Raw genomic sequence first — 23435 nt, forward strand, 5'->3', positions numbered from 1 at the left:
AAGTCAGAGCCACCCCAGCCCACCTGGCTTCAGGAAGCACCAGGAACCTCTGCAGGAAGTGGGGTCTGGAGGCCCGAGGTGGTCTAGCCGAGCTCCTGGGTGTGGAGGGGGTACTTGCTCTCCTGTGGTCACACCATGGTCACACCACACTCCGATCAGCTCCTCCAAGCCGGCCTTTAGGAGATAATCTCCATGCAGGGACAGATCCTCCATCTTGGGCCGCCTCCAAGGCTTGGCGCTTTCCCCCATGGCTCGGGGCCGCCTTCACTTCTTGGCCACTAGCCAAGGACTCTGGCCCTTGAGAAGGCATAGAGAAGGGAATATTTGAGAAGGAGACTTGCTGATCATTGGGATTTTTTTTTTTTTTTAATGGCCCAGAGATCTCCCCGGCCCAGCTCCCACGTAGCTCCTCACAGCCTGGAATGGGGCCTCTCTGCCTCTCTCTTCAACTGCAACCACGTGTGCATTCTCTGACTTAGAACCAAGAGGCATTGAGCGCATTTGAAGACTCTGCTATAGAAATAAACCACAGTGTGTGTGGGGGGGGGGGGTAGGGGCGGAGTCTACCTTCAGGTAGCCACTAGTTCCTCCCTCTCTTTTTATAAATCCCTGCTAAAATCCTCTTCTTCAGACCGTGCTGGCTCCTGGTGTCCTCTGTCCCCAGGACCCATGAGCCCTGGTTGGATGTGACTCTCACTGGGTACTTAGCACCTGTGTTCTTGCCTTGATGACTATCCTTAATACTTGGAGAATGGGGCTGTGCCTTCCCCAGTGGCCTGTCCCTACCCAGGGTTATGAACACATGCATGCCTCAAGCTTACAAAACCAGCTCCATGCATGATGCTTTTGCAGCCAAAAGACTCCAGGCAGTGGGGAGCCACTGGATGCCCCCGTGTCCGCAGTCATTTCCGGGGCTAGCCTGGAAGTGGAATCTGAGGGCTCTGAGCTGTCAGAGACGACAGAACCACTGGCAGTCTCCCAAGCTTAACTTCCTTATCTGCAATGTAGAGCTACCTCAAGACTGGACAGTGATGGTTAGAGAAAAGGACCAGAAGCCCAGATCTGTGGGTCAGTCCATATAAGCTGAGTCTTGTCTCTGTCTTGCCATGTTTCTATCTGTCATTCAAGATGCTGGGAGGTGTGGGATGCAGGATGAGTCAAAGATGGGGCCAGGGGGGCATGTGGGAAGGGGCTAGCCATTTCCTTGAGCAAGGTGTGGCTTCTTACAGCTTTTGGCTTAAGTCACCAGTCATGGGGAGCGTCATTACTTGTGTCTTTGTGGAACTTCCTGTACAGCGCCAACCGTAGATCAGTGGTTCTCAACCTGTGGGTCACGACCCTTTTGTGGCCTGCATATCACATATATACATTCCAATTTATAATAGTAGCAAACCTATGGAGTAGCAACTAAATAATCTTATGGTTGCGGGTCACCAAAACATAATGAACTGTATTAAAGGGTCGCAGAACTAGGAAGGTTGAGAACCGCTGATGCAGATGATACCAGATAATATGTCCACTGTGGGGGAGCAGAGAGCGAAGGCACTGTGCTGGCAGCAGCCGAAGCAGCTCTTCAACTCCGAGAATAGAGTAGGCGCCTCAGGTGCTGCCATTTACCTCTCCTTGTATTTTTTGGACAGGGTCTCATGTAGCCCAGGCTACTTTCAAACACACACACTACGTAGCTGAAGATGACCCTGAATTTCTGAGTTTCTTTTCTTCCTCCATCCTCCCAAACTCTAGGATTCCAGTTGTGCACCAACCGGATTGGGTTTAGACAGTGCTGGGGCAGAACCCAGGTATGGTGGATTGAATATGATTGGCCCATGGTAAGTGGCATTAATTAGGAGGCGTGACCTTGTTGGAGTAGGTGTGGCTTTGTTGGAGGAAGTGCGTCTCTGTGGAGGTGGGTTTTGAGGTCCTATGCTCAAGCTCCACCCAGTGTAGGAGTCTCTCCTGGCTGGCTCTGCCTATGGGTAGACAGGTTGCCTTCTGGCTACCCTCAGATGAAGATGTAGAACTCTCAGCTCCTCTGCACCATGTCTGCCTCGCTTCCTGCCATGATGATAATGGACTGAACCTCTGAAACGGTAATTCAGCCCCAATGAAATGTTTTCCTTTAGAGGAGTTGCCTTGGTCATGGTGTCTCTTCACAGCAATAGAACCGTATCTAAGGTACCAGAGCGCTGCATGTGCCAGGCAGGCGCTCTACAACTGAGCTACACGCCTTTAAGAATCTCCTTTTTCTGATGGCTCCCGCAGAGCACCAGAGTCTCCCTGTAACCACACACACCCCTCTCCTGACTGCCCATCTGCTCGGAGTCAAGGCTGGCGCCTAATGCCCTTTGAACCTTCTTAATTAACTGCACTCAGCACAGTTAAGATCCAAATAGAGACGCTCTGGTGAGGAAGCAGGCTGAAGTCAGGGCTCAGGTGCAGCTCAGTGGCCTGGGAGTGAAAAGGGGGTTCCTGGCTGAAGGGCACCGGAGGGGACGCAATGACATGGAAAGACAGTGTGCTTATTTATACACAGGGGACTATGAACTGAGTCAAAGGTCAGGAAGGAGAAGACTCTACAGCTAGGCTTGAAATGGCCTGTGGGGCGCCGCGTTAGTAACAGGGATGACACTGCTCTGCTTTCCAGCCACTGTTGCTCTTGTTTTTCTCTGATTCTTTATGGGGTGCTGGGAATTGAACCCCGGGCCTCCCAAGCACTAGACAAGTGTCCTACCACTGAGCTACACCACCCACTCTACTCCTTTTACATATAGTTCCATTTTCTTTATTTTTATATTTATTTAAATTTTATTTATATATGACTATATTATTTTATTAATTAAATTATTTTAATTTTAATTAAATCACATTATTTATTAAATAGTTTTATTAATTTTATATAATATATTTAAGAAATTTATTTTAGTAAAATATTTAATTAAAACATTAAATATTAAAATAGAAATTTAAAATATTTAATATAATAAATTTCTTAAATATGTTGATAAATATATATATTCATTCTTTTATTTTTGAGACAAGAGACTGTAACCCATGCTGCCCTCAGATTCTCTATCCTCAGGCCTGATCAGGTATGATCAGTGGTATGATCATAATGCTCTGATCAGTGGTAATAGGAGGGGTGTGTTCCTGTGTGGGTCCACTCTTCTTCTGATGATGTCATTGCTGAGCTGTGACTCCACTCAGACCTTTTGAGAACCTGGTGGCATTCTGAGTCCCTGTAAAGTGGGGAAGTTAGTGCTGGAACTGGGAAACCCTCAAGTCAGTGTCAAGAAAGTACAACCTGAGATGGGCCATGTGGCTTTGGATTGCCTATGTGGGTTCCTTCCTCCATAAAAAAAATAGAACATTCTATTTTGCGGCTGCTGGTAGAAAGACGAATGTAGAAAGACGAATATGTTGCTGCCTGGAGTCTTTTGTTACATTTCACTTCTGAGTGTAACCACAGTGAAATTAAAATGTGTCCGGAGTCCCTGCCACTGGGATGGGAAGATGCTGGGGCGGAGTCATGGGGCCATCCCGAGGGCTCATCAGACCAGCTGGAGGCAAGTGTGAGGATCTGAGTTTAGGTCCCCAGAGCCCACATAAAGGCTCCCAGAGTCAAAGCAGAGACCTGAGACGCCCTAGAGCAACCCAGCTACAGAAGCTAGCCATACTGGCAAGCTCTGGATTCCATCGAGAGACTCCCTCTGCCTTGGAATATGAAGGAAGAGGGATCGAGAATGATTCCCGACACCACCTGGAGCCTCCACAAGCCCACACACTTGCTACGTGCACAGGCACCCACACATGTACCCACACACATGCAGACATGCACATATACACACACTGCACACAGATATGAGAATGGAGGGGAAAAAAAAAAGAAGCAGTTTCCTGAGACCTTTACCATGCAGGCCCTGTGACTGGGAAACAATGTAACTGATTTCTTTCTCTCTCCTCTCTTTCTTTTTGAAACAGGGTTTTACTATGCAGCCCAAGTTGGCCCTAGATTTGAAATTGTTTGTTTCAGCCTCTCTTCGCTCTATTGTGTGTGTATGTATTTGTGTATATATGTGTATATGTATCATGTGTGTATATGTATGTGTATATGTCTGTATATTTGTGTATGTATATATATATATATATGTTGTGTATGTGTGTATGTATATGTATTTGTGTCTATATGTCTTATACACATGTGCATGTGTATATTTATATATATGTGCATGTATATATGTATTGCATATGTGTATATGTATGTATACATATATGTATATATATATTGATACACATGCGCATGTATAGGTGTATGTGTGTATGTATTTGTATATATCTGTATACATCTGTGTACATATGTGTATTCGTGTGTATGGACACGTGTCACAACAGCAGACAACCTCAGGTGTTGATCCTCAGGACCCATCCACCTTGTTTTTTGAGTCAGGGTCTTTCTCCAGCCTGAGGCTTTCTGATTAGGCTAAGCTAGTTGGCTGGCTAGCAAGGCTGGGGGACCTACATCTGAGCATGGACCCCAACACTTAGCTTTTTAACATGGGAACACATGTGTACAAGCACGGGCTGAACTCAGGTACCCAGGCTTGTGCAGCAGGCTCATTACCGACGGATCCATCTTTAAGCCTGACAATTCTGTTTCTTGGTAAAAAGGAATTTAAAAACACTCATCTACTTTATGTGTATGCACACATGTGCATGTATGTATGGGGACTACATACATGCTTGGTTCCCACAGTGGTCAGAAGAGGTGTCAGACCCCTTGGAACATGAGCTGCAGATTTCTGTGCACTGCTGGGGTGTTTTAAGCCACTGAGCCAATCTTTCTAGCCACCCCATTTCCTACAAAATAAAACAACTCGAGGTTTGTCGAATGTGGCTGCGATCTAGTGGGGGTGTATGGCAGGGTGATTCTCCTTCACTGGAATAGAATGTCACGAGAGGCAAAGCGCCCTCCTTCAGCTAGCTGTGCTTGGATCCACAGACGTCTGTGAAGTCAACAGTGTGCTCTGAAGCAGCTGTTACTAGAGATCATAACGCAGAAGAAAGTTTGAATGGAATATGTCCTCCATAAGCCAGAACCCTTCTGGTTGGTGGTGTGGTTTGGAGAGGCTATAGGTCCCATGGGGAGGGACGTCCCTCGCTGGAGCGGGCTCTGAGGTTTTATAGCCTGGCCTCACTTTCTGTTCTCTTGTCTGTTCCCTGTGTATGGATGAAATGTGAACAGCTTCCTGCTCTTGTAGCTCCCTGACATGATGGACTCCCCCCCCCCCCCCCCATGGATCCGTGAGCCCAAATTAACCCTTTGCTGCTCTAAGCCGCTTTGAGCTATGGCATTTTATCACAGCAACAGAAACGGTACAGAGGTGTTGGGGGGTGGGGAAGAGGGACTAAAATGGCCAGAAGCCCTACCCAAACCTGAAGCAATGCATGAAGTCGCCTTTGCAGCCCCCAGGGGCCTCGGTACTGCTGAACCCTCAGTACTCAGGTGCATTTAGCCCATAACTTAGGGAAAATGTCCTAAATAAGTCAACACTGTCCTTTTTTTTTTTTTTGAAACTAACATTTCCCAACATTGCTCCACACTTCTGCGGGTTCTTGCTTGCACAAGACAGAATGGATTTAATTTAGAGATTAACCAGGATCATGAATTGCCACGTTTTATTTTTTTCTTATAATAATGACCATCAGTTAAAATTTAAAATATTGTCAGACACATGCAGTCTGGCAAACACCGACCTCCACGGCTTTTATTTTGTGAATTCGCACATAAGCTCACAGCACCTCTATGCTGGCGGGCCCCCTTTGGCACTGGAACACAATAATTTATGAAGCTGTGATATTTAGTAAGTGTGCACAAATATCATGCAACATTAGGAGCAGACGCACAGACAGAAAGTGTATTAGAAACAGATTTATACAAAAATGTCTTGTAAACCAAAAGGGAAAGGGGTTATTTCCTGTACAAAATCTGCAGGCTTTTCTTCTTTCTCTTTTAATGATCTGTAAGATGCATCATAGTTTGGGCATTTTCAAAAGGTGAAAACTGTATAAAAATAAATATCCTATATACAAACACACACAGGCCAGTCCCAGGTTAGAGGCATCACTGCAAAACAAAACCAGAACAACGGATAGTTAGTTTCAGGAGCACTGAATGCTGCCTCCCCTAGAGGAGAGGAGGTGGATTTGTCTTCGGTTCCTCGGAACCTCTGATAGGGAAGTGTGGAACTTTAGACTCGCTAGAGGGAAGACCCTCCTTAGGACTGTAAGGTACGCCCACTCCCAGAAGGGAAACCCCCCATTTTCACCTTGAAGCTACTCCCTTCTGCGGCCACTAGAGGGCAGTCTCTCTACGCTGTCTTGGAAACCGCGCTATTCACTACATGTGTCCAGAAGTCTTTTGTGGTGTTGTTATCCAGCAGACCTAGGCTTCTTTAGATGCGCCTCCAACATGCTGTAGCTCTGGACAACAGCTGTGGCTCCCTTGCTAAGCTCAACATGTTCCATGCCCTGCTTACCAGGAGTATCTTTCTTTGGGGACAGGGGAGGGTTTTATTTAATGGATTTATGGCTGAAGGGAATGCAGATTCTTGGGAGACATGGCCCTTTCAATGCTGAATTTTTTTCCTTTCTTTGGCTTGTGAGTACTTTCGGTAGCTAGGTGCTCAGTCTAGGTCTGATGGCTTGTTTGTCTCCCTACTTGCCCCAGATTTGTACATCAACAAGATTTCGAGGGTTGGGGCATGGGGTGCTGAGCCATCTCTGCCATTCAGAGTTAGTGGCATAGGGCTGGACTGGCTAAGTACAAAGTCTTGTGAGTGCGGGGTCTTAAACCCTACAATGAGGACATACTGATAACTTTGGTGGTGGTGGTGGGGGGCTGAGAAGATGCTGAGGGGGAGGGGAGGTGCAGGGAGACGGCACGCATGCGCGGCTGCCCACCATGCGGTTGCGGATCCTAAGGACTAAGGAAGGCTTCTGCCCTTAGGCTGTGGGGAGTTCTGTGACTTGGCAGCTGCGCTGAGAGGGATGGCCCTATAGTATTAAGCTGACTGCTTTAATAATGGCAAATGACAAGGGCATTTTAAATCTGTTGATATCTTGGTGCTCGGGACACCTCCGTCTCCTAGGTGAGTGGATGCTGAGATTACGTACACGTAGCACCATGCAGGATTTACGCTGCGAATCAGACCCAGGGCTTTGAGCATGCTAAGCACTCTTATTAACTGATCTATATACCTAGTTCCTTAAAATGTCTCTAAGTGTTCTGCAGGTGTGTGCAATGAGATGTTTAATGCCCTGCCCCCGCCCATCAGCTAACCGCTGGTGAGGTAGCAACTTTCTTGACCCACTCACATCTTCCTGTCTCATCTGCAGAAAAGCAGGTGGGAAACTGCCAACTTTTTGGCACTGTTGAGAGAGAGCAGCACCTTTGACCCCGAGCTGCATGGCCTTCTGGGGATCTTACCTTGTTCCAGCAGCCTTGGACTGGTAAGCCATCTTCTCCCTGCAAGGAAGCAGAGAACGCTTAGGCTCTTGAGATAGTTGTCTGAGCAACAGGTGACAAGGACATAAACATTTCCATAGCCTCGGTGGGGCATGGCCTACCACTGCTGTCTGCTTCCATTTTTACTCTGGGTCAGAATCTTGGAAGAGGGAAGCATTTAGATGCTACCGTTTTCCCTTCGGTTAATGCCCAGTGTCGCTGCTGCAGGGCAAGGCTAAGAGAGGCTACTGTGGCCCGTGGGGTCAGCCAGCACAGATAGATGCCCACAACTCAGATTCGGTGGAGTGCTAAGAACTCAGGTCACTCAGCACGTGGACCTCCTGGCCTTCCTCTGCAAACCTGGTGGGGATGGGATGGTGTTCCGGGGGCCCCCAGCCTGCCTGAGCTCGTCTCTCTTCCTAAGCAGTGGGAGATGTCATCCAAATAGTCCCAGATACTGGTCAGTAGTGGGTGGGAACAGGGGCTGGTAAGAGACACACAGCCCCAGGGGGATTGCAACATGATTTTGAGATGTCTTTCTGACCCTGCCTCTGATACACCCTGGAATCTGGAGGGAAATGAATTATCAGGGTGGGAAACTGTGCGCTCTCTCTGAGGCAAGGCAGCAGCAGCCTCTGGGTACTGCCTGTGTAAGGGAACCCTCACCAGGCTTCTTGGGCCTGACATTCTGTCCTCTCTAGCACATCCTGAAGCCACCCAGGCATCTTCCAGAGGCCAGCTGGCGGGGAGGGCCAGGTAGTGTCTTAAGAGTTCTAGGTCTTAGTCCCATCCTAGAATTACAGTCTAGGGTCTCCTCCACCCACCCAGCTGGGAACCTCCCAATCACCCAGCATGCTGCAGCTACTGCCCCAGCCCAAAGAAACCTAGCACGAGTTCAAGTTCTGCCAATAGCTCCTGTACCCCATTTCTGCCAGTCCAAGACAAAGAACACATCATTATTGGGACAGATATCATTTTGAATAGTCAAATGATATCTGTCCCCTCTGGGCTCGGAAAGGACTGTAGGGGGCATGCATTTCAGTTTCATGGCGACCCTCTGTCCCCTTTGCAGTCCATCATGCCATGCCAAGTCACCCCATTGCCTCAGTCCGGCACACTACACACAAACTCTGTGGAGGAGAGGGGCCTTTGAGGGCATTTCCCTCGGGACATGGATGGTGGCAGGGCACAGTGGAAAAGTAGGCAGAGGGCGAAAAGAAGGAGCCTTTGAAGAACTGAGAGCACACAGATGGGGGTGGGGGAGAGTGGGGGACGTGAAGGGTGGGATGGGGGCAGGGCATAACCACGGTCTAGGAAAGACCCAGTTTTAATGAATGGAAGTGCTTTGGAAGTCGAGCAAGGCAGCCATGCACACTGCACACTGGGGATGTGAAGGTGGGCCAGCAGCGTCAGCAGGTTTGCTACTCTGTTCGCGTGACCTATGCTGGCTCTGTTGTGCTTGTGGCCTAAGACATCTCTGGTGCCCTTCGAGGAACTGTATCAACCAAAGAGAAGTCCTGAGTGACAGGGTGGAGGATTTGAGGCTGGGAGTTGGGTGGTGACCGCAGCCTCTGGATCTCCTCGGGGAAATGGAAGGCAAGCAGGAACATTTGGACCCGTGCCTGCAGGGTCAAGCGTTGCCTCTGTTTCTTTTATAGTTAGCTGAGAGGATCATATAGATACTTAGGAAGTCAACATAGGAAGTCACCATCCAGAGCAGGACTAGGCGTGGGGGGAAAACAGCTCCTAGGTTTTAGTTCCAGACATCTTGGGAATACCTGACCACCACCTACCTCCTCCTAATTACATTCTAGACCTTTCCACCTCTCGCTTCATAGTGAGCTAGCTACCTTAAGTAGAACCTTCTGGGTCTTTAGCATCTAATATCTGATGCTGGACCATAATCTAGTTCTGATGGTGACCGTTGGGCTATCACAAGGGGATCTAGCCTGGAAGAATAGACAGGGTGGTCTCTACCACCACCTTAATTATAGAACTTCTCTGCCCAGAAACAACCCCATGACCCTGCCAAACTGTGGGGTGGGGTAGGTCCCGGTCTGCGTCAGGGGAAGCAGGTGACTGGCAGCTCACTCCTGTGTTTTGTTAGTTTGCTTAGCTTGTATATTCAGGGCTAAGTGCACTGTGCAGAGGCAAAGCAATCAGTTCTAAAAAAAGCCTGCCCAACTCATTCGCTTCCCTAGCTTCCAGAATGTTCTAGAAGCAGTCACCAGGCAATGAGGATGCAATGCAGCCGAGACTGGCTTTGGGGTGGGTGGGATGATGGGGCGGTGCTTCAGAAGCAGTTACAGGAGGATGCCAAGAAAATGCCACTGGGCACGTTGCATGCAAGAGGGTGACAAGGCTGGGAGCCACTAACGTTCTAGGCAAGGTGACTCCTGGTCAGCAAGGAGGAGCTGGGAGAGCAGAGCAAGAGGATCAGGAGGCACGCGGGTACACACCACACACGTGGGGTAGCCCAAACTGGCCACGCAGGCAAGGGAGGGAAATGCCATACCAGTGGGCATGGGGCATCCAGTCCGTCCAGCCCTGGTAGCCCCGGCTCCCCTTTCTCTCCTTTAAAACCTCGGTGGCCCTGTTCATAAAACCAACCATGGTGATTACGGAGGTCAGAGTCAGCCACCTCCAGCTGTGGAGTGGGATGGGTCCAGTCCTACCCAGGCCAGGATGCAGACCCTGAGGCTATTACATATTAGCGAAAGTGCATCGATAGAACACAGCCAGCTTCTGTACTGCAGTCCCTTCCAGGCACAACCACAGACAACCCCAGCTTGCCAGCAGCATGCCTTTCAGGGCTTCTAGTGCTTTGAGAGGTTCCTTAAGAAGCCAGGCTGATGGGCCACAGTCATCAGTTGCTGGCTTGTTGGGAAGGCTGCTTGGGGCTATCTACAGATTTGAGGCTGCAGCTTCCTGGGTCTTAGCTGGGCTACTGGATATGATAAGATCATGGACATATTAGTCCATGCTTAGCTGGGCAGTAGTGCATGAAAAGCCCCTTGTCTGACCTTATTCTGCACAGTATAGAACTCAGGAGACTAACCTGGGTCTTGCATCCGGACCTGAGTGCGGATTCAGGACAGTTAGAGCTGCAGGCCACGGAGGTGGCCATGCAACAGAGGTCACAAATCTGCGTGCCATAAACACTAGGGTGGGTTGGCAAAGCACGCTGGGGACAGAGCCTGAGACCTTCTACCCAGACCCTGCGGGTTCCCTTCCTTCCACCCATCCATTGTTCTGAATCTTCAAAGGAAGGGGACTCAAAGACCAGGGATTTAGCAGAATGGCTTGCAGCTGTGGCTCTGAGGCCCACCCTCTGCAGGCTGGACTGCCAAGGCACAGGCAGGCTTGGTGGCATCTGTGGCGTGAGGCTCCTCAGAGCTTTTGGCCTCTTTTGTTTCCAACCTGCAACCCTGGGGGGGAAAAACTCAGAACTATGCGCGCAAGAAACGGAGAAACATACCAGCGGGCAGGGGGCGTCTAGTCCAGGTGCTCCTTGGTCCCCCTTGTCCCCTTTAGGCCCTCTAGAGCCCTTCTTCCCCCTCTCCCCCTGTGAGCAATGGTTTAGTCGGAGGTAAGAAGGGGGGAAAAACAACAACAACACATCATCAAAACTTTAGGATCGTTCACATGTTAACATTAGAGAGAGAAAATGATACATAAAAGGGCGGAGCGAAAAGAAGACTTTCTTAATTAAGTCAGCATTCCCGTGGGGTTATGGGACACACCCGCCTGAGTGGGCATGAGTGCCTAGGGTTTTGGCAAAGGAGGAGGGTAAAGGAGAGAGAGGAGAGGGAGGCCGGAGCAGGGTCATCTCTGAGCCGAAGTGGAAGAGGCCACCTAGGACTGTGGTGCCCAATTTTGCTGTTCTTAAAACTAGCAAAGGATGGTGTGCGTGTTTGTGTGTGTGTGTGTGCGCGAGCGCACGTGTGTACTTTCTATATCTTTGAGCATTTAATCTTGAAGAGCTTTGGGCTGAGACCCTCTTGTCCCAATTAAGATTTATTTTCTTTTTATATACATGTATATGTGTGTGTGTGTGTGTGTGCGCGCGCGCGCGCGCGCGCGCACACACGCGCGCATGAGTGCCAGTGTCCGTGGAGGCCAGGAGTATCAGAGGCTCAAGGAACTGGAGTCACAGTGGTTGTAGTCTGGCCGATGTGGACGCTGGGAGCCAAACTTGGGTCCCATGGAGGCGCAGGACACATTCTTAACTTTCTGGCCCCCTTCTTGTCCCAATTAGTTCTCATGCTCGTGACAGTTCCTCAGGAGACAAGGTAACTGTAATCAGAGCCCCGCTATAGGCACGTGCATACATGACTGCACACATGTGTGTGCTGTGCAGAGTCTCAGCTGATCCTCCATATGCTGTGTCTGTCTCTGATTTATTTTTTTAAAGATTTATTTATTAACAATATGTAAGTACACTGTAGCTGTCTTCAGACACCCCAGAAGAGGGGGTCAGATCTCCTTACAGATGGTTGTGAGCCACCATGTGGTTGCTGGGATTTGAACTCACGACCTTCGGAAGAGCAGTCGGTGCTCTTAACCACTGAGCCATCTCTCCAGCCCCCTGTCTCTGATTTATTATTGTCTCACACCATCACTACTTGAAGCTGCCCTGCTGGGCTGTGATGTGGTGCTTAAGCAGGTAAAGGTGCCCACTACCTTGCCTGACCACTTGAGGCCAATCCCCAAGAGGCAGGAGGAGAGAGGCGATTTCCAGGTTGTCTTCTGACCTCTGTAAGTGCATCTTGGCACACTCTGTTCCAGCTGGCTCAGGGAGTTCATTTGTTTCTGAAAATCCTGCTCCTAAGTGAACCCCGTCTTTATGTGTTGGGGTTCATCTACAGAAGGGCTCTGGGGCCTCTGGAAATGACATCATCTGGAAATGGATTTGCAGTTAAATTTTCATATGTCTCGGTTCTTTAAAAATGGGCCATGAGTGACCTTCGGGGTGTCCCCAGACACTTCCCTCTGTGGAAATGGATGGCCTCATGCCTCGGGATTTGTATATGGCTGCTCCATCAGGGGGAGGCCAAAGGCTTGGTGAGTTCTGCCAGTTACTAACTTTGAACTCCTGTTTCTTCACCTGTAAAATGGGTGCGTTACATTTGCTCCCCAAATTATTGCATGACCTTATGTATAAGAGATGATAACCGGCGGGATGCCGTATTTCTCAGTAATGGAGGGTGATGTCAGCCCATTGTGGTGATGACGTCTCCTGCTACCTAGTATGGGAACAGATGCTCCCCGGGAGGGTCTTGTCCTGTCTGTGGTGTTCCTGCATTTGTAAGTGGCTGTAGTACTGATGTTTTCCCAGACCTTTGACCATGAACCCAGGTTTGTTTGTTTGTTTGTTTGTTTGTTTGTTGTAAATTCCAGTGATGTTTGTAGTTTGCCCACATATTGTCACTCTGAATGGCTTTTCAGAGTGATAAGGGTTAGTGAGTGTGTGCCCAGGCAGCGAAGTCCTTGGATCAAAGGCACACCCACCAATGAAACCACCCGGGCGTGAGGATTCCCTTAGTGTGGACAAGCTGGGGCACCAGCTCTTTGGAATGGGAAGACCCAGGTCCTTGTCCTTAGGGGTAGGTGTCCTTGGGCCTGAGGCCCTCATCTTCTGAGTCATGAGTAGTTTCCCAATGAAGAATATGGGTGGGGCTGCTGAAGGGGTGGTTCAGGGCCTTAGAAGATTTGCCTGAAGGTCAGAGTGTACGCTGCTCACACTATAAGGCATCACCCCCACATCATGTGTTCTAGAAGATTCTAGACTTACTGCTTTACCTACATGTCCCCTCCTGCCTACCCCAGATTGAAACATACGAGAGATGCCCCCACCCCCAGCTCCAGCTGGTAAGAGGGGAGGGGCAGACAGTGACCCACATTCCTGATGAGTGTGAAGGACTGACATGAGCCAGAAGGCGGGGGAAGGATGAGGGCTGTGGGGGTTTAATGGGTGCATATGTTGAGGGAAAGGAAGAGGAAATAAGAGATAGACTGAGGCTATAGAGGCTAGAGAGGGAGAGAAAGGAGGGGCAGAAGGACCCAGGGAGCAAGACATGCATGCACCCCGACACACTCCCCCATCCCCAGACACAGCAGAGGTGGAAGTGGCTCAGCATGCTGGGACTTTTTCCGCTGGCTGGCTTGCAGGCAGTTCTGTGGTAACAACCAATCAAACCATGTCCTGGTAATTACCTTGCCAGAGTGGGCACCTTACACTTTGACCTCTTTTCATTGCTGTTTCAACTGAGTCTTCTCCTATAACCAAGACTAGCCTCTCACTTGATATGTAGTTGGGGGACTGTGAACACCTGACCCTTCTGCCTCTACCTCCCAGATGCTGGGATCACAGGCTTGAGGGGCCATGTGTGGCACTGACCAGTGTTTTTGTTGTAAATAGGACTCCTGGCCCAAGTTTACTGAGTCACTCAGAGACAAGGTAGGGCATGTGTAGGAGGTGTAGCAGAGCACCCCCCCACACACCCCTTTGATGGTCTTGTGTGTCCTTAGCAGGCTTCCTGTTTGGAATTCTGTCTTTGCCCATCGGGTAACATGGTCTTTCCTTATTCCGTGAACAGGAAAGAGGTGTAGGACCAGTTTTGGGTATGACATGCAATAGTATAATTGTGTGTGTGTGTGTGTGTGTGTGTGTGTGTGTGTGTAACTAATGGGAGTCAGTTCTCTCCTTCTCCCACGTGGGAATTGAACTCAGACTGTCGGGCTTGGTGGCAGGCACCTCTGCCTTTGAGGCCATGTTGCCAGCCCGACAGTAAAATCATAAGGCTGTGTCTTGGTTCACGTGAGATGGAACAGGTTTCTAGTGGATTCCCCAGGCAGGATAAGGCAAAGCTCAATGAGGGCAAATTGTGAGGGCTGCCTGTGGTGAACAGGGAGGAGCACCGGGTATCTCCAGCATCACTTCCCAGGTGACACTCTGAACCTTGCCTCAGCCTCTGACATGTCGCCTGGATCAAAGCGTATCTATCATACACCTCCCTCTAGGCCCCGTTAGGGCTGGTGGCTCAGAGGCCTGGATGAGGTGGCTGAGGTTCCGAGTGTCTTTTTCCTGTCCATCTGGCATCCTGAGAACTGACTCTCTTGGGTGAGAAAAATTTGTTGCTCCCTGATTTGAAGCCTGTTGTTTGGGACAATTCATCTGGCCCTCTGTGTGGCGCCTCGCTGCCTTTCTGAGCTTGACCTTCTGTTCCTTGGATTTCTGAGCCAGAGATGGAGCCAGAGATGAGCATGACTCCCCGATCCCCCCGTCTTGTACTCCCCCACCCCTTGCGTGCTGCGATTGCAGGTGTGTGGTACCCACTGAGCTTTGTGAAGTATTAAACTGGAACCTAGGGCTCAAAGCAAACAATTTCCCCAGTTGAGCTATACCCTCAGTCCTTGAATTTGACTCCAAAGATGGGACATTCTATCTAGGATTTGGAGAAACTATCAAAGAGCAGGAAGGGGAAGTACGGGAGAAAAATTTCCCCACAATGCCTGGCGCCTCTATAGATGATGGCTTAGCATCAGAGACAGCAGCCTGGTGCATTTTTTTCATCCTCCCCCGCTCCGTGACAAGGGCCCCTCACCGACCAACCCTGCCTCCTCTCTATGGCAGAAGCATTGTCTTCATTTCAACTGCTCCAGCGCCTCCAGCCAGCAGAGAAAGGTTTGAAAAAAATGTGAATCGAGTGTAATAAAGAGAACCAGAACACATTAGGAATTTTTAGAAGTTAGGAGTTAAGAAGGTCTGTATACCAACGAGGAAATGGAATGATCAGGTTGGTAGACTCAGAGACCAGCCACACCACTGAAAGTGGATTAGGTCATTGTCGTGGGCTCCATGAAGCCTCACCATTGACGGTTTGGTAGGGGTGGCCCTGCTTTCTCTCACTTGTTCGTAGGTTTTAGGGGACAGGCTGCCTTGCCTTTGTGTGGCTGCTGGAGAGGAGGCCTTGGGGGTTTAGAAGTGCCCAGCTAATCCATCAAGGATGATGGATTTAATTGGGGCCAGATAGAAACATACAGATTCTGATAGATTCTGTTCCTGGAACACGTTCTGACCAACATCAATGGTCAAAGATCACCCAGGTTCCGAAATCCATGTGCTCTGCCTCTGTCTCACCGGGAAACTCAATTCACCATATCCCATTGTTTTGGACAGTGGCCCTTTGCCTGTTCCTTCCGTGCCTTGCCATGTAAGGTCCTTGAACTTCGCTGCCTGCTGGAGGATGTTCTTGGTCCTCTAAGGCAGCGGTGCTCAACCTTCCTAATGCTGTGGTCCTTTAATATGGTTATCATGTTGTGGTGACCCCCAACCAAAAAATTATTTTCATTGCTACTTTCTTTGCTACCGTATGAATCATAATGTGAGTATTTGTGTTTTCGGTTGGTTCTAGGCGACCCCTCTGAAAGGGTCATCTGACCTCCAAATGGTCTCGGCCCGAAGGTTGAGAACCACGGTCTAGGGTGTGTGCATTGCACACAGATGGGCCCTGGAGGAGGTGATGGAGAGGATTCTGTCTCTTGGCCAGATGTAGTTAGACTATTGCTGCTGGACCCAAATGTCCAAGGCCATGACCATTATACGCCTATGGTTGGGGACACTTAACGAATCCTTCTGAGGACCGCAGGAGCCAAGGGGAGGAGGGAGGATTTGGGGAGTGCAGTCCGTTCCATTCCCTGCCAAGTCTCCAAGAGGAACAGCAGCTGGGATATGCTCTTTTTTTTTTTTTTTTTTTTTTTTTTTTTTTTAGGGCTTGGCTGGCTGTTCTCAGAGCTGGAATTTATTTTCTCAGTCACCAATAGTGGCCTGGAATGCCTGACAAATCTCAGTTTCAGGAGGCAAAGATGAGGTGACGATGGATCTAAAAATATCACTAAGGGGCCGGTTATCAGGGCAACGTAGAGAGAGCTGGATGAGAGGCTCCTGTTACTAGATGGCCATGCTAATCTGATGGCTGCTGTGGGATTCACTGAGCCTTCTCTGGAAATGAGAAATACTGGCTTCAACCGCAGTACTGGGCCTCAGGTTCCCTGCGTGTATGGCATGGAGCCCCTCGCTAGAAAGCCTTTCAATTTAGGATGATTTATAGGGAAAGAGCATTTGTCCTGTTAGGTCAGGAGTCTCCAATTGATCATTCCATCCCATCATGAAGACGTTAGTAACCAGATGCAGAGCACGAGAGCTCAGACTTACCCGGTTTCCTTTGTCCCCGGGTGGTCCATGTAAACCCTGCGGTAAATCAGAGAAATGAAGACGTGTTAATGGGGAAACACGGAAACAGCCATGAAGTCCTCCTTCCTTTGGGCTTAGAAAATGTCGCTAATGAGCTTCAGTTCAGGGGAGATGGGTTTCGCTACTCCCATTTTACAGACGGGCGAGAGAAGCAAATGCATCGAGGAATCTGACCAAGAGGCACGCGGGTTTATGAGCAAAGCCACGCACAAGGTTCTAGGTTTTCTTACACTGCGTGTAGCCCATGTCCTGCCTGGCTGCTGCGTTCTTCTGGGAACGATTCATGGGGTGAGGGAGGGGTGAGTTTTATGCAGGGGCTACTTAGGGCTGAATATTCCCATGGCTCCCTTGCTAGGTCACTGCTTCACTGCTTCTCCGAGCATCTTTTAAGGTGCAGAATACCCTAGGGGACTAAGTGTTAAGCGTTGACCGGCGCAGACACGCTTAGTTAGTGCATAGTTAGTCACTGTGCACATGAACCTCGGGTGGATGGGAAACAAAATCCAGGTTCCGTGAGACAGCCACTTGGCTTTTGTAACAAAGCTGCAGACAAATGCACTGCAGATGGAAAAACCAAGCTTGGTCTTCAAGGCCCAGAACCTCCTTTCTGGTTTGTGGCAGCTCTGGATCTGAGGCTGTCTGTCCTGGACGGCAGAAGTGGAGGGAGGCATAGCCACTTGGGACTCTACCGTACAGCACAGGGGCTATGGTGGAAAGTTCCAGACATGTGGTTACACAGGTGGTGGTCCCTGTGATGAGCACCTGTCCCCTGCACTGCCCCTCAGGAACTTCTAGCTCATCCCCAGTTAATTCTGGGCAGCCTCTCCTGTGGCCCCACATATGGACTCTGGAATCTGGGCTGTGTGCTTTGATCCTGCTTCTAGTTGGGAGGAGAGATGGACAGAGGGGAAACGGTCTAGTTCCTGTAGACTCACAGGCAGCCCAGCTGCTCCTGTTGGTCCCGTCATCCCTGGGTCGCCTTTGCTGCCCTGAAAGAGAGAAAGATGCCCTGTGAGCCCTTCCCGGCCATGCTGGCTCTCTTCCTACTTTGTCCCCTATGGGGAAAATCTCTATGGACCCTAGGAGAACTGAAGTGTGTGAGAGGCAAGCTGTGGTCTAAGGGTCCTTCTGTTGGCTCTCCAGTACAGCCGTCTTCCTGACGGGACTAGGCAGCATGAGAAGGAGACCAGACCGTGGGCCCAGAGATAGCAAGAGAAGAGCTTTGATTTCTTCTCTTAAGCCCGTGTCGTCATCCTGGAGTTGCTATCCTGGTTTTCCCCAGGGCACCAGTGATCTCAGAGAAGCTCTTGGTCTCTGTAGAAGCCACCCATTTCCCCACCACAGGGCTCTGTTGGGACAGCAGAGGGCAGAGGGAGGAGGTGTGGACAGAGAACTGTCACAGATGCTCCACGGGGGTGGATTGATCGGCACAGAGTCTGCCCACTAGGGATGACTGATCCTGCTGGGTGTGTGGGAACCTGGCTGAGTGGGGGGCAGAGTCCTCCCACACTGAGCTGAGTCTTGTTCCATCCTCTTACGCCACCCATTCTGCGATACCGTGTGACTTGGCCGTGGCTACTCAACACTAATGGTGAGAACCCTGCCAGACACCCTGGTTTTCTGACGTCCTCTGGGGACGTTCTAAGTCCCCTTCTGTCCCATACCCTTTCTCTAAATGAGCAGAACAGACAGGCATCCCTAAGGGACACCACGCCAAGGCACCAGCAAAAGAGCTTTTCCATCTCACCCAAGCTTCTGTTTCCCCAGAGGGGTTCCTCTCCTCCAGGCTGCTATGAGGGCAGCCATGAGTGAAGATGAGGTCCCTGGGGCTGGGTCCCAGGCGCAAGGGATGAACCAGCCTGGAGTCATCCTCTTCCCTGGCTTCCCAAGCTCCCAATTCACAAAGGACTCACCCTTTCGCCCTTTGGTCCGGCTGGGCCTGGAACCCCGATTGGTCCTGGAGTACCCTGGGGAGGTGAAGGAAGCAGAGTTTAAGGATCATTTGCTTGGGGAAGCCCCGAGAACCCCACCCAGGACCTGAAGATGTGCAAAGCCGGAGCCCCGGTTTTCAGGATTGGCAAAGCCAGGTTTCATTCGAGGAGGCCATTTGCCTTGGCCATGGTCCATTTTGGATTTAGGGACCTTGAAGGACAGCTCCTTCGCCCGGAGTCCTCGGAGCCAGATTCACGAAGGAAAACCTCTTACATCACGGCCAAGCCTGCCAAGGCTGAAACCAGAAGAACGGTTGCTTGGTTTGCCACCAACAAGCACCAGGGAGGGAGGTGACCCCCATCCCAGGAGTCAGGGGTCTTAGGGCCGGCACCCCCTTGCCGTCACAGCTCCACATGCAGCGGGAGGGTCTTCATGCCACAGAGACTGATGAGGAGACACACTTAGAGGCAGGCGTGAGAGAGCCATCCAGCACCCCTCCCCCAACCCACTGCAGACCCTACAGATTCCTAGGCCTGAGGGACAGGGTCATGAGTTAGTATCCTCCAATATCAGAACTACACTGGCCTTGGGGAATAGGAGCAGGCTCTCTCCTAACTTGAGGGTCCCAGGGAGCTGCGAGGTACCGTAGTACTCTGGTGTTGACTTGGAGTCAGAGCTGGGCTTACTATAGAATCAGCATGCGTTTTCCCCAGGCTCCCATATGCACATCCAAACTAGACCAAACCTCTCTTTCACAGCCTCCTGTCTATCAGCCTGTCAGTATGTGTCCCTACTCAGATCAGACTCTGGGGCGGGGCTTAGGAGGATGCTGTCCAATACCCTGAGTGTACCTGGGGAAGGTAGGATGTGAGTATATGGGAGAATACAGATAACTGTCACAGAAAATCAACAGAGCTAGGAGAGGTTCTGGGTGTCCTCTGTGCAGTGAAGAGGAAGAGAACAGAATGCGGACCACAGTGGCAGCTCACTCGGGGCAGGCTCCCGGCCTCCATGTCCCAGACTCCTCAGTACTGAAAAGCCTCCACAGACTGACCCAGGCTTCAGCTCTGTAACTCTAGAAGATCAACTAAGGAATCTGTCTCAAGGCCTCCATGGATAAATGTGCAAATGCTGGACCTGACCTCCAGCTACTGTCAGCCCAGGATGCTCTTTGGCCCACTCTTACTAAGGAGACAGAATTGGCACTTGGTAAGGCGATGCTCTCCTGCATTGCTTGTGTGGTCTTCCTACTTCTGAGAGTTCTAGGCTCTGTCCTACAACCTGTCTGAATACCTTCTCTCCCATATGGCGCTCCAGCCAGCTAACTTGACTCCTGGGCGATGGGCCTTAGAAACAGTCATCAAGGTGTAGCCAGGCATACAGCCCTGGCATGGCTTCCAAGCTAGGAAGTCCTGTGCCCTGAACCAACTACTAGAACCAATGCTGGCAACTCCACAGGATGCTCTGTGGAGGTAAAGTAGAGGGGTGTTTCCTGTGGCCTTACAGGGCTTTGTGTCTGCAGATGAGATAGCAAGAATTCTTGTCTGGAATCAGGAGGGACGGGGTAATAGAGGGTCCCGGTGTCTTTCACCTGCTGTTACAGACCCTTTTTTTGTGCTTGCAGGGTGGCTTGGGTGCCACCCACTGTGAAAGATGTGGTTAAAACACACCCAGGTACAGGAGCTGACACAGGCCTCCAGGCTCCTATGTGCTACACCTATACTGGCCCTTCTATACTCCTGCACAAAAACTCTGGGAAGGGTGACTACATGTGACCAGGAGGCTCACAGGCAGACAGGAGGTGGACAGACGTCACAGTATGACAACAGCACAGCGTGAAGGTCACACACAGACAATTGTGTTTGCCAGGGACACATCTTGGCTCAAGCCCCAGGGTAGGGTTCCCAGGCTGGTCTCAGCATCAGGGTCACTGTTGCTAGAGTGACTTTTATTGCCCCGTGCTTGGCATGTCCTGGGTGTTCATTCTCAGTGGCCGAGATGGCTCAAAGGGCACTTCTGATGTCGACATAGAGGGGACTTTCTGGTGTCTATGGAAGGACTAAACACAGTCCCTATCACTGCAGGGGTTGGGGGTGGGGTTGGGGTTGGGGAGCGAACAAGGCCACAGCAGGATAGACAAGAGGGATCATAGGCCAGACAGGGATGGGGTGGGGGTGGGGCAATGGAGTAATGACACTCACCGGTGGCCCAGGCCTGCCGTCCAAACCTGAAGCTCCCTGGACGAAGGGCACAGTTTGACCAAAAGAAAGGGGAGGGGTGGGGGAGGGAGAAAAAGGAGACAATGGGGGAGGGGAGGTGAGTAAAGCGGTGACTCCAGACGGACAGACACAAATGCCATAAACGATGGGGAGGACAGTGGGTGTGTTTACACGGAGACGGACAGGAACACGGAGACACCAAGGGCTGTGGCCGGCTGCTGAGTTGGCGTGAACCATGAGGACAGATGCTCTGACCCTCCACAGCTCTTGTCCCCCTCTCTCTCCTCACCCCACAGGAACCTCTCTTCCCAGGGTGCTTTAGTGCTCCAGGAAGGGGGTGCAGAAAGGCATCCTTGGAGGTACGTGTGGCTTCAGAGCTACGGTCTCTCCCCAAGGCAGACTGCACGGAGGGGATCCTGCAGGGGTGTTACCCTGGCTTCTTTTGTATAGAGATAGGCCATGCTGCACCTTATAACCCTTAGGAGCAATGAGAATTGCTTCTATATTTTTTTAGCGCATGTGTATGTATGTGTGTGTGTGTGTGTGTGTGTGTGTACAATTTACGGGAGTTGGTTCTCTCCTTTTACCATGTGGGTTCCAGAAACTGAACTCAGTTTTGTAGGCTCAGCAGCAACAGCTTTTTGCCCACTTAACCCTCTCACTGGCCCCAACACTTTTTTTTAAAAACCTGAGTAAGAAGCAGGCATAGTTCTGCTCTATCTGGGTAGGCGGAGCTGGCCCTTGAATGACAATACTGACCATGCTTGACGTGTCTCTGGCACTTGACAGTCAGGACATAAATTCTGTCCACTCGCAAGCTTGTAGTCAAGAGTCCTTTGACAGACAGAGGCTAGCAGGACCAGAGGTCTCCAGCTGCCAACCTGTACCGTACTCAGCCCATGTGACCCGGGGCCTCCCAACTCTCAGCTGACCAATGAAGCACTTGGTGGGTTGGGGACTTTGTTCCTAGTGCCAGGGTCTAAAGTGGTCTCTGGCGTTGGCAGCAGGGTATACCTAGCCAGCAAGCACGTACTTCTCAAAAACTGCTTCCAACTGAGACTCAGAAATGAGCCTCAGGGTGGGGTAGGTGAGGGGAGAGACGGAAAGATGGAGTGCGTGGAGCTCCATCCTCAGAAAGGGTAGGATGTGGTTGCTTTGTTCTCAGTGTTGAGACTACCAATTTGGGAACTGACTTTGACCCCAAGCCAGAGCCGAGGAGCTGAACTCTGGCTGTATGTACCCATGCTGTCTCTCCTGGGGTTCTATTCACAGTACAGATGCCCAGGTTCCACGCTGGCTCAGTTGCATAACTCTCCAAGACAGGGCCCCAGGTCAAGGCATGTTTGGTAAGCTCCAACAGACTCCACAGTGCACTGGCTAAACTGGTTGAAGGATGGGGTAGGGGAATGTCAGCAGGACGGACCTGGAGGTGAGGCTGCTACCTGCTACCACATAGCGCTGACATCCAGGCGCAGCCTAGAAGCAGCCAGGAGCTGAGCACCCATGGGTTTGCAATGATGTAATGTTGCTGCCAAGTGCACTTGAGGGGTTTGAGTCAGAGGACATGGGCCCTTGGTGAGCTATTGGCATCAATACCCACCCAGGAAAGGCCAGGCATCCAGCAGAAAGATTCAAACACGCCAAGGCCAAGGCCACCTGAGCCAAGAGACGGCTTCCCCTGGGAAAGTCTGTTTGATCTCCAGGGCACCACAATCACTGCCAGTCCCTACTGCCTCCCGTAAAGTCCTCGGGAACGGCCTTCTAGGGACAAGCTTAGGGGTTGGTTTGTTTGTTTCGTAGATTTTGCTGGGTTACTGGCCTGGGTAACCCTAACTGAAGTCTCTCATATTTATTGGGGTTGTTGGCATCATGAAGGCGCACAACAGGTGACCTGTGGTTGAGGGGGTCGGGAAGGTACTTCCGTGTGTACTTAAGTCATTCCAGACACGGCTTCTGATGTGGGAAAACATCTGCTAAAGCTATCACTTCTCCATGGTCTGTGGAGCGAGTCAGCTCCTCTGAGCTTCCTACCAGTGCTTGCCGCACCAGTGAAAGAAACTGTCCCTTTGGCCTCCGCTGTGTGTCTGCTGTGACAGAATTGGTTTCCCATGGTTCCTCTGCTGTTTACAGCTGCCTGGGGTTAGGAACTGGCCTGGAGCTGGAGACAGAGGAAGCCCCCCTGGAGCTTCAACAGATGAGCAACCTTAGGGCTCAATCTGGCCACTAACCATTTGTGACCTCAAGTGACCGCCAGCAAATGACAAGTGACATGTGAAGAGCCACCAGGCTACTAGGAGGATGGGACAGAGACTCAGTCAGCCCGGGCTATACCTCTCGACAGGCAGAAGCCCAGAAGCAGCCTTCAGACGCTGATGAGGGGACCTTGGGCTCTGGAAGACTCAGAGCACAGGGCTGTGGGAGGAGCTTCGGCCTGTAAGGACCACGGGGCTGACTCTGTACATGCCTGGGTGCTGTGACTAGCGTATAAGAGAACAGAGCTAGGGTCTCCCTTGAGGTTATTCGGGGA

The 23435-nt window shown here is 50.7% G+C and overlaps 1 protein-coding gene across 1 annotated transcript in view; it reads right to left on the reverse strand.

The window, feature by feature from the left end:
* Window positions 1-5735: 5735 nt before the first annotated feature.
* Window positions 5736-23435, reverse strand: part of Col13a1 (collagen type XIII alpha 1 chain) — a 113050-nt gene continuing 95350 nt past the window's right edge. The window contains exons 33-39 of the mRNA XM_085842572.1: window positions 20891-20926; window positions 18671-18724; window positions 17693-17746; window positions 16719-16754; window positions 10980-11066; window positions 7484-7522; window positions 5736-6121 (exon numbers count right to left, since the gene is read on the reverse strand). Coding sequence (XP_085698698.1) covers window positions 6119-6121; window positions 7484-7522; window positions 10980-11066; window positions 16719-16754; window positions 17693-17746; window positions 18671-18724; window positions 20891-20926 — 309 coding nt within the window. The 3' untranslated portion in view covers window positions 5736-6118. The remainder of the gene's footprint in view (window positions 6122-7483; window positions 7523-10979; window positions 11067-16718; window positions 16755-17692; window positions 17747-18670; window positions 18725-20890; window positions 20927-23435) is intronic.

Source organism: Mus caroli, unplaced genomic scaffold (genome assembly GCF_978045245.1).
Source record: "Mus caroli unplaced genomic scaffold, Mus_caroli_1 scaffold_9, whole genome shotgun sequence".
NCBI classification, from domain to species: domain Eukaryota; kingdom Metazoa; phylum Chordata; class Mammalia; order Rodentia; family Muridae; genus Mus; species Mus caroli.